At 38.4% G+C, this 10,908-nt stretch overlaps 1 protein-coding gene across 1 annotated transcript; it reads right to left on the bottom strand.

The window, feature by feature from the left end:
* Positions 1-2,018: 2,018 nt before the first annotated feature.
* Positions 2,019-10,624, bottom strand: LOC139719864 (MTRF1L release factor glutamine methyltransferase-like). The gene is made up of 8 exons (XM_071631247.1): positions 10,145-10,624; positions 9,138-9,229; positions 8,406-8,499; positions 7,379-7,492; positions 6,719-6,783; positions 5,900-6,061; positions 3,929-4,138; positions 2,019-3,491 (listed from the first exon to the last, which is right to left on the bottom strand). The coding sequence occupies exons 1-8, from the start codon at positions 10,562-10,564 to the stop codon at positions 3,458-3,460; spliced, it is 1,191 nt and encodes a 396-aa protein (XP_071487348.1). The 5' UTR covers positions 10,565-10,624; the 3' UTR covers positions 2,019-3,457.
* Positions 10,625-10,908: the final 284 nt, after the last annotated feature.

The raw sequence follows: 10,908 nt of genomic DNA, 5'->3' as shown, positions 1-10,908 counted from the left end.
CTAGTGGTGTCCAGTTATACTCTCTTACGGGGCTTTCAAGACTTTGACATTTTCACAGAAGTGGCAACTTAAGAATATTTTACAGTGATAAGACTTTGGCATTTTCATAGCAGTGTGAACTTAAGAATATTTTACAGTGATAGGACTTTGACATTTTCAGAGCAGTCTGAATTTAAGAATATTTTACAGTGATAGGACTTTGACATTTTCAGAGAAGAGTGAACTTAGAATATTTCACAATGATAATGGGATGTGGAGTATATTCTAGTTTGACATCTTATGAAGATATAATGTTGTACCATAGTATTAGTAGTGCTTATTATGCAAACTACCAGATAATGGGGAGTAGTTCTAATTTAATATCTCATAGAGATAAAAAAATGTACCATAGTAGCCTTCAAGGAATTAACTTTCTTTTCTTTGTGTTTGTTTGTCCTGGAGGAGGTTCTATAATAATTTTCACACTGCCTAGTTCCTGCGTGGTTGGAGGATGTACCAGAAATTCTAAAGCGAACACAAATATTAATTTTTTAAAGTTTTGCGAAGTCAAGTTGTATCTTGTGAGTGGGCTAAGTTCGTAAGGAACACACGCTCCGATTTCCAGCTCACCAACAGCAGCCATATCTGCAGTGCCCACTTTCTTGACGGATGTCGAGAACAAACTTCTCTATTGAAAGCTAGACTGGGGTTCAAGACCAACTTCAGGCTGAAAGCCGACGCAGTCCCCAGTCTAAAGGCACCGTCAGGGAAAGGTGGATCACAAACAAGTGTCGGTGTTACAAATACCGGTGCAGGTACTAGTACTACTGGAACCACTAATTCTACTGTTGGTAGCGCTAAAAATGCCACTAGCAGTGACAGCGTCAGAGAGAGTACCACTACCAGACCCAATGCTGCCAAGTCAACAACGGACATGGTTACAGATACAGATAATATTAACACATGCCAACGCAGTGGCAGTGCCTTCCTCAAGAGAGAGCGGAGTCAGGTAAACTTGCTATATAACTTAAACAAGAAGTATTAAACACTAACACTTTTGAAGAATTCCTACTCTAGATAATCTAGCTAGTACTTTTAGTAGTAGTAACACTAATACTCAGAGAGTTGGGCACTACACCTAGTCTAGTAACTTAGTACTGGAAAGAGTTCCTTACAAGACTACCACCCCCAATTCTTTTTAACGGAATAAAACAGAAACACTGTTTTCAGTGTTGGGTCCGAGACAGTTTCAGCACGACTGCTAAGATGGCCACTTTTGCAGTATCCGTAACCAGCTGTCATGGCAGCAAAACTGTGTGCAGTTGAGTTGCCAGCATCTCATTGAAAAGTACTCTTTTTTGGAGCTGTTTGCTAAATTCAACAAAGAAGACCTTTATAAGTGTTTGTCAGTTAGTGTTTCTGCCTCGCCCAACAGGCCCTGGAAAGACGTTAGTTTGAACGAATCGCTTGGAGTGTTGAGCGTATTAAAGTTACGCCATATTCTATTCAAACTTAAACTTGAAATTGAAGAATTGCCAGAAACAAATCATGCCGTAAATGCACTGGAGGTGCTAATGCAGTCCACCAAACAGCAGACACTACCCAAAAGAAAAAAATGCGGACCCGGTATTAAACGATAGAGATCTACTGTACAATCGGGTTATAAATTTGATGGAAAAGAAAGGTCTGGACTTTCCTCAACGCAACGCAGAAGCAGATGGGGCCTACATGGTGCAGGTATGTATATCAGCCTAAAACGCTGGGTTAAACATTCAAAGCTATGAGATACATAAAATCTAATTTTTCTTTATATAAAAATGGAAATACAAGGTTTTGTCACCCCAGCGATGACATGCATTTTCAGAATTCAAGTTTAAAAAATACAGATCCCCCCTTAACTTACTTTTTCATGACTATAGTTGTCTTTTGATTTATTAAATACATTGGTGTATAGAAGAAAACGTCATCTGAGAATGTAAATTGAATTAAAGTATCATAGAGACCAAAACTTGTCTTGTCTTCTAGTCTTTTTTGTCTTCTTTACGGTGCTAGTGCATAGCCTAATTAAAGGCCTGAGTGAATATGGTGCTGTCGGATGAGTTTATTAAGAGATGAGATGTCCTACTTTTAAGTTACAAAATTGCATGGGTAAAAAGGGTATCTAAAAAAACCAAAACAAAACACAAAAACACCTGCCGACCCTCTTGGGTTTTGACAATTATAAGGGCAAACAAACATTTTTGTTGTTGTTTTTGGCCTTACGTGGTGTCAGGAGTGTCATTTGCACTCATGCCTCCATATAAGACAGACCGAGTTGTAAGAAAAAATACATAAAAGAGCAAAGAGTGATTGGACAGATCCATTTTGGACAAACATTACAAACCAATTGATGGGCTAAATGTCAGCCCAGCACAACTGCTCCTGCATGGAAGGACAAGAACTACTCTTTCAACATCTAACAAGGTGCTCATGCCAGTTGTGGGGGGAGGGGAAGTGTCAAAGAGAGGTTGGAAGTGAAACAATCAACACAGAGAGAAGTATTTTACAGTGGAACAAATGAGCTCCAACTGCTGCAAGCAGGGGAGGAAGTGAAAATGAGAATGTTAAATAAACTGTGGAAAGATGCAACAATAGTAACAGAGAGTTCATTTCCAAGAAGTTATGTGGTTGACTGTGATGGAAAACAGTATCTCAGAAACAGCATGGACTGGAGTGTGCTCTCCACAGAATGTACAAATAAGCAGGGTATTTTGTTGCCCACTTATGAAGTCGAGTTCACTGCTGTGGCACAGTGTATAAACTCAGAGTTTACCATGGACTTTGAAAATGCTTTACACTCTGTGGACTAAATAGTGAACCCTAAAAATAATCCTCCACTTTGTTAAAATCCTTGGGGCAAATCATATCTGCTAGCCAGGAAACTGAGAGTACATAATATTCCAACCCCTTCTAGTAGTAGATGTATGAAAACTGACGCTTAGCACGACAACATAGCTGCACTATCAACACCCTAATACCCTCAGGTACTTGTAGTAACACTAACACTACACATGCACTGCATCTACAGTCAGATGGACCATCAAAATGGTTGGTATCTCACTTTCAGTCAGTTCCAGTCATGCTTGGATGGTCACATTACAGGCTTTGAGGCTCTGTTAAACAGCAGACATTGGGAAGTCTGTTACAAACTCAGAGTTGTGGCAGGATTTGAAAATCTGATCCAAAGATCATGAGTCACACTCACACACACATAAACACATACTAGCACCAAAACGCAAACTTAATCTGTCTTGATCTTGATGGCACGTGCTTGACCAATGGGTGAAAGCTCTTTGGGTCATCACTGTGTCCAGTGTGCTTGGGGGCCTCCTGGATCTCTGGCATCACAAAAAATCCATCATGCCATTAAGGACTTTCTGTGCCTGGTGTCAGTGGTGTGCAGTTGAGACGGTTATCACTGATGGCTGAAGTTGATTTCTCAAGGAGCATATTCCAACTGGCAAAATCTGGGCCTAAACAAGAGAGAAGAAAAATGATGATATAATCACTTCAATCATTACTTTGTTCAATTTAACACTCATTGATAATCATTTAATGCCTTGATTTAATACAAGACATCACCTTAACATGGGTCTGTAGTTGTATGAGAGAATACAAGAAGGAAACAGGAAGCCATTCAGAGTGCTCAGGTGTTTGAATTTAAGGCTTACTCTGCGTTGCATCGCAGGATTACTTGTATATAATACCTTCTGATACAGTATGGTAATTTTCTACAGCATTTTAAGAGGTGGGGTAAGAAAACGGGGCTTCTGCCAACAGTGGTAGAGCCTGCATGTTGCTGCATACTGATATAATGTATGTCCAAGAAAAGTTTTGCTTCAACATTTAACTCATTCATTGCTATTAGTGCTTGAATATTCTGACTCGTTTCTACTGGTATCATGCTCACCTGTCCGTGAAGTCCAAGAAGCTCTCTCGAAATACGACGCCAAAGTCCGGCCTCTTCTCCAGCAAATCCTTGATCATCTGATGATGCCTAGTATCCGTCTCCAACCAGATAAGTCCTCCAGGTCTCAGGAGATGCTTGGCTTGCTGGAGGATGGTGATGATTACTGACATCCCCTCTGGTCCAGCCTCTAAAGCATTGAAATCTTCATATCTAAATGAGCAAGGATAATTGATGATGTCAAATGTGAAAATAAAACTGTTCAGTTCCCTAAACTGAGGCATGTCATCCTCTAACATATTGTGAGATTGACAGGATAGTGTGCATGACTTTCATCTCACAAACACAATTCTATTAACAGTTAAATATCATTAATCAAGTAAAGCTAACTTCTAATTTTCTGGTCATGTGGGCGCATGGGGGGAGGGGTCAAAATCCACCACAAGTGCATCATTTTTTACACCTACATGACATCAATTCTTGGTATCTAAACAAAATCTGAAACAAAGCTGAGATATCCTCCTAAACGTTCATACTGCAATATCACTGCTGAGTGAATTTTGTCCATGATGACTTCACATTGCCTCTATGCAAAGTTTACCCTGTGCATGAGATGAACATGAGTTGCTTAAAACAAAAACAACTAGAAATGTCGCTATGGCGACTGGTATGCCTCCGCCATAATGCACGGTTCTCTTAATAGGTCTATAGTACATGTGGATAACGTGTGATTACATTTTCACAAAATTGGCAAAATATTATAATGACAAGTTTGTCACAAATGTGTTGAATGTTCACCTTCCTTGACCTAGGCTTAATTGGATGGATAGGAGAGCATGTATTTGGAGATTTAAGAACTTTAACTTGACTTTGATCCACTCATAAGTTTATGCACTGAGTAATTTTCAAGGTATGGAGAAAAAAAGTGTAATTTCTGTATTGAATAGTAAATTGTTGCCATTTTCATCTGGCCTTTGACCCTAGAAATCATATTAAGATAATCACCATCAGGCAAAAAATGCAAAAATATGTAGTAAGTTACAAAATAACTTGAACCATTTCCTAGATAAGGAAGAAACAGTTAGTTCAGCACACTCTCAACAGAGAATCTCTATTGGGTTATACATGCATACACCAAGAGTAAAAAAAAAATAATCCTGCTGGCATTGCATAAATATGAGGGAAATAGTAAAATTTTGAAGTGTTGCCCTTGACCTTTGACCCCTGACCTTTGACCCCATGAAACCTAAATTCTCTAGATAATCACTGTCAGTCAGTACATATATACTATGTTCCATGAAGATACCTTGAACAATTTCCAAGGTACAGAGAAAAAAGTGAAATCTTAATATTTCTACTTGACCTTTTGACCTTTGAACTTTGACCTCATGACCCCAAACTTTCACCAGAGAATCTTAATTGGGTAATACATGCATACACAAATTTTCAAGAAAATATCTTCAGGCAATGCATAGATATGGAGGAAATAGTGAAATTTTACGTATTTGACCTTGACCTTTGACCTTGAGCATGTGCACCCAAAATTTGATAGGCACAACTTCACCCCCTAATACACATACATGCCAAGTTTCATTAGGATACCTCAAAAGGTTTTTTAGTTACGCTTGCCACAAAATTCATTACGGACGGACGGATGGACGGAAGGACGGACGGACAACCCGAAAACATAATGCCTCCAGCATCACTTCGTGGCGGAGTCATAAAAACACACACAAAACCTCCATTAAAGACTAAAGGGAAAGATGAGAATTATGCAGCAATAATTTGTTTGTTTTTTTTCTTAACAGAGGTATTACAGCATGTTATAAACTGTAAAAGATACACTTCCTTTGAAGTTCTTTTTTCTCCCAATGAGTCTTTTCACTGAAAGTGAGAAAATTTGAGTGTTGTGACTGCTTTTCATTTCGGATTGAATAATGAAATTCTTTCAAACGAGACTCTTTTAGTGTCTACCTTAGAATTTCTTGTTCCAGGTCATCCATATCACCAGAAAAGACATACGGAGGGTTACTGACAATGGCATCAAATCTGGGTCCTTCTCCAAGGAGGCTGACAGGAACCGTTTCCTCCGTCAGTGAGTAGTGATGAATATGTAGGCGCTCTGCCAAGCCCAACCTTGACAGAAGGAAAAGAGGGATTGCAATGGAAATGATAAATCGCTTGACTAAGACCAGAGGCTTAACAGCTATCTGCAACGGAGGCTGTCACTGGCATAACTAAAATTAATCATAAATCATATTTTTCCTCACTAAAATCAAGTTGAGGCTCCAAACACTGCATGTTTGAAGCAGTTGGCTGTTCATAAACATATCATTTAAAAGACTTCCATATCAGAATTGTTCCTTGGCAGATTCTGTTGTAAGATTTCATGGGTATTTAACCCAGGGCTTTTTTAGAGGTGGGATAAAACCAAACAGACATGACCTCATCACGAACAATTTGGACGTCCCAAGTGTTCTCATCCCAAAATTAACACACAATTGTGTTTCTTAGATTAAAAAAAAAACAAACATCTGTGATCTATAATCTGCCACTTACTTAATTATGCTTGCATAACTTACCTGCACATGTCATGCTTTTGACTGATTCTTTCTTGTTCTAATTAATTTCATATCTTTATCATTGTTGTTCCATATACCACTCGTTCGAAAAAGAGGGGAAACAACACATAAACCATGAAAAGTAACCTCCATTACTTGTATTTTCCTGTCACTGCTATGATAAATTAAGAAAGGTAGTTTGGGCCAAAGATAAAAGTTGTTTTCAACTCACATTTCTGCATTCTCCCTTGTAAGCTGCACAGCATCCAGGGAAGCATCTATTGCAGTCACGTGTGCCTGTCATAAACAACATTAAGAGTGTTATAACTTTGTATGATTCACAGAGTACTACGCAAGACCTCAAAAACAAAAACAAACAACATTAGAATATATGAAAACTTTGACTGCAAAAACCAATATACATTGTATATGCAATTTTCATTTTTCTTTTTTTGATGGTCATGTTCAATTAAAAAAAAAAGGAAAATCACATGACACTGCACTCATTTCTTAACATGAGATACATTTGAAGATATAATCAAAATCCTATTTTAATTTCATTACTTTCTTTGCTTTTTCAGTAGATCTAATTCAAAATATCTCTAACTGATCAAATGGATCAGGATATATCAGTTTTTTCCATTCTATTTCTGGACATAACATGTTTGGTCTAAAGGATTTGAGAGTACCACTTTCAGAGACTGTCTTGGGGGAAAAAAGTGAAGACAAAAGAAACAAAAACAAAATCCAGGGTAAAAATGGATGACCAAGATTTGTAAAACCAATTTATTGATAATAAAAGAAAGGAGTAAATTAAAGATTCAGATGATTCATTACAATCATAGGACGTAATGATTCAGGAATAGCTTGCAAGGGTACTTTTTTTTTTTACCTTTTCAAATTCCTTTAGGATGGCTATGCTAATAGCACCAGACCCACAGCCAACTTCTAGGACTTTGAGCTTTCGGGTGTTGTCATAGTGACTTGCAACCAGATCAATCAGCATCTGAGGATGAGCAGAAGCGAAAGCAACAGGAAGATTTAAGTCAGAGGTAGAAAGTTAGTCTCAATGAGAAGCTGTGGGGGAAAGGGTACAGCTCAAGATGAAGATTTGGGAGACGATAGAAAGGTCAGAGAATGTTTATAATATGTGACTGCCAGTGATTCATATCAAATTGTATTGAACATGGATAATATCAGAGCTGTCCAAGTCACTTGACTATGTATTGAAGGCAAAAGAAAAAACTCCTTGTATTGATTTCCAACATGCAATATCATTAAGCATGAATCTTCGTTTTAAGGAAAAGTTTCCTCAGGATTCTGCTGAAGATATGCCAGGGAAGTTCTTACCCAGCAAAAACAAGAAAAAAAAAGGGGCAACATATATGCTTCATAAAAATCATAGCTAATCAATTTCAACTAAAGGTCCTTTTAGTGTATCCACACTAATAGAAATGGGCAATAGCAGTCACTGTTCTACAGCAGACAAAACAGTTCCCACAGGATGCTTTAAATATGTTGTAGGATTTCAATACTAGTACTATTCAAACAGTCATCGTTTGCTCTTATGTGTTGTTACATTAAAAGTTTTACTGGCCTGGTTTTTTTTTTTTTTTTGCCACTTTTTATACAACTCTCTATACAAAAGAACATGTCACCTCTGAGGTACTGAGGTCAACTTTCCTTGAGAATCACAGTAAAGGTATTGCATAGTCATAATCTTTTTAATCCAGTGGAATATTCATACAATGTTACTGAAACAAGTTCTGGCATTAATGTTCTGCAGATATAATTTCTCACTGGTGAAGATACACCTTAATTACCCGTACAATTCACCAACAAATCGGAGGTATTTTTTTCTTCTTCTTTTAAGAGATTGAACTTAAAATAACAATCTTAGGTTCCAAGCTCTGACTGACCTCAGTCTCTGGTCTAGGAATGAAGACTGGCTGTCTCATCATCAGGCTGATGTCCCGGAACTCCCACTCACCGAGGATGTATGGCAGTGGCATCCTAGTAGCATGAAACAATACTTGTGGTTTATGTAAAATGAAAACTTACACATCACCTTCTGTAAAACTCTTTAGAATTTACTGCTATCATTCACACAAAAATTAAGCATTTTACTTATTGTATCCTATGATTTGTTTTGTTTTATTATTTTTTTTTTGCCACACATTGGAATGCAGAGAGAATACTCTTTGCATGCCTCTATAATTCCATTTGATTTTGATCATGACCAGTCCGACCTTGACTCTAAGATGTTGGGAGGAGGCATCATGGCCAGTTAGAGGGGAATCAACATTGAATTTAAGTTACCTGTAAATAATGTTTTTACTTTATTAGACCAGCATTAATTTGATTGGTGTTTCTTTGCCTGGCAACAGAAGTTACCAGTGTTGTTTTATGATGTGATACTTGTACTGCTTTTGTGAAATAATTAGATTAATGCACTACTACATATAGGTATTCTTCTACACTGATCTAAAAATTGCCTATATTAGTAATAACAGAGAACACTCTTGTGATATGATAGACCCATTCAATCACTGATATTCACAAACACTGTTGTAATAATTCCCTCCGCAAAATGACTCAACCTTGTAACACTTGATACAGGGAGATTGTAGCTCAAGAATTTTTAGACTTACCTGGCGAGTTTTTGTTCAGTCATTTCAGACAGTTTTTCAATCTCCACTGTAGAAAGGTGCCTTGTATGATCAACTCTCTCAAAGTCAGACAACTGTAAGGGAGAGATATTACAGACACATAACTGAAATCTTTTTCAATCTGCAGAAAGAATTTCAGAGGATCTTACAAACACGATGAAAATAGCAAATAGAATTTTACCCGACTAGCCGTATACTGAGCAGATTATCCCTTAGATGTATGTCTATTTAAATCACACCATGATGTAGTAGACATTGTTTGTCCTTGACTTACCTCGTACTGTTCAATCATACTTTTCATAGAATATATTACTGAGTCAAAGACAGCAAAAATAATGACACTGGAGACTTTTTTTTTTTTCTTCTTCTTCTTCCGATAAAGTGCTGCCCTCAAATGGTCGAGGATGAACGCACTGCGAGAACATGCGCATACGCCGCACCGGGGCAACAGAAATTTGAAATCAGGTGAAAAATATTTACAGGTGCGAGTAAAAATCTCTGGATGAAGAGTTACATTATCCAGAGTTACCTCAGCGCAGTTTTGAAGGCGATGAGGGATGGGTTTGAATGTGTCTTCAACAGTACCAAGTTTTTCTTTTCTTTTTCTTTTTGCTTGACATGAGATTTACGGAGAAGTGGCAATTTGAAGATCTTTTTTTTTTTTTGCTTGTCATGAACCATATATTGTCATTGTGTCAACCCTCTCTGCGTCAACCCCCCTCCCCCCCCCCCCCCGAAAAAAAAAGGTAGATCCACCCCTGCATATGATAGACAAACAAGATGCACACATCACATGCAAGACAGTAAGTGACCCCATTGAAAATTTTATTGAATATTTCTATATTTGCACAAGTGTGCACTAGATCATTGAATTTCAGTTCTAAAAATGTGAAAACTCCTGGTCTGCCCCCCCCCCCCCCCCCCAACGTTGTTGTTAATGTTAGAAATGGAATGTTAAGTTGCTTTGCAATTAAGGTTAGTTTTTCTACCTGTTTTATTCCTAACACGTGGCCCACAATATATTGAGCTGAAATGTCTGCTTCTGGGATGGCCCTTTCTTCAAATTTTGAAGTTAACTCTTTTATCGCTGAAGATACCGACGTCGTCGATTGAAACGAGCTAGTATAGCGGTGGAAATGCATCGCAATAGTAAGACCTTGCCGGAATCCGTAATGGGAGATGCCTACGCTTGTAACTGGCGATGTGGATGCACATAGGCCTACCGCTACCAGAGTTGTACCCAGAGCCCTGCCGTGATGGCAGGGGTACAGTGGGCATGTGGTCGCTGCTGCAGGGCTGGAAGATCCGAACAAATAAGAACTAAAGGAAGCAATACGTGATGGCTGATGAGATCTGTGAATAACCCAGTGTGATCTGGTGAAGAGTCCAATTACGTCTCTCATCTTCATACTTGAAGGATTGTCAGTCTGAAGCTTTTAAAGTAGTTCAAATTCACAGACATTACTACTATGCAGTCGTTACGAAGAACAGGATCGTACAATATACTACTACACGTGTTGTGATTCTATGCACACACAGACAGCTATGTGTGCATATTACAGCAGGGAGCTGTGCGCGCCGGGGCCAGCGCTCTCCAACGTGCGAAGTGATGCACATGACTGTTGGGATGGGACTGCAAGCGAGGCGAGCGTCGTCGACGTATATGCTAGGCACAATTTGTCCGCTTTTAGCATACTTCTAGCAAAATTGCTACAGAAAAGGAAACTGTCTCTTGGCATTTTATGTACTGCAA

Source organism: Diadema antillarum, unplaced genomic scaffold (genome assembly GCF_040938485.1).
Source record: "Diadema antillarum isolate AM-2024a unplaced genomic scaffold, OU_Dant_1.0 scf00000116, whole genome shotgun sequence".
In the NCBI taxonomy this organism is placed as follows: Eukaryota; Metazoa; Echinodermata; class Echinoidea; order Diadematoida; family Diadematidae; genus Diadema; species Diadema antillarum.
Note: the sequence above shows the minus strand (reverse complement) of the source record. Positions and strands in the feature narration are given on the sequence as shown.

Coding starts and splice junctions, on each gene's coding strand:
- LOC139719864 (XM_071631247.1), bottom strand. CDS start 10,564: ATGAAGATGAGAGACGTAATTGGACTCTTCACCAGATCACACTGGGTT. Junction 9,230..10,144: donor ACGTGTTAGGAATAAAACAG/GTAGAAAAACTA, acceptor TCTCCCTTACAG/TTGTCTGACTTTGAGAGAGT. Junction 3,492..3,928: donor TTCTTGGACTTCACGGACAG/GTGAGCATGATA, acceptor TCTCTTGTTTAG/GCCCAGATTTTGCCAGTTGG.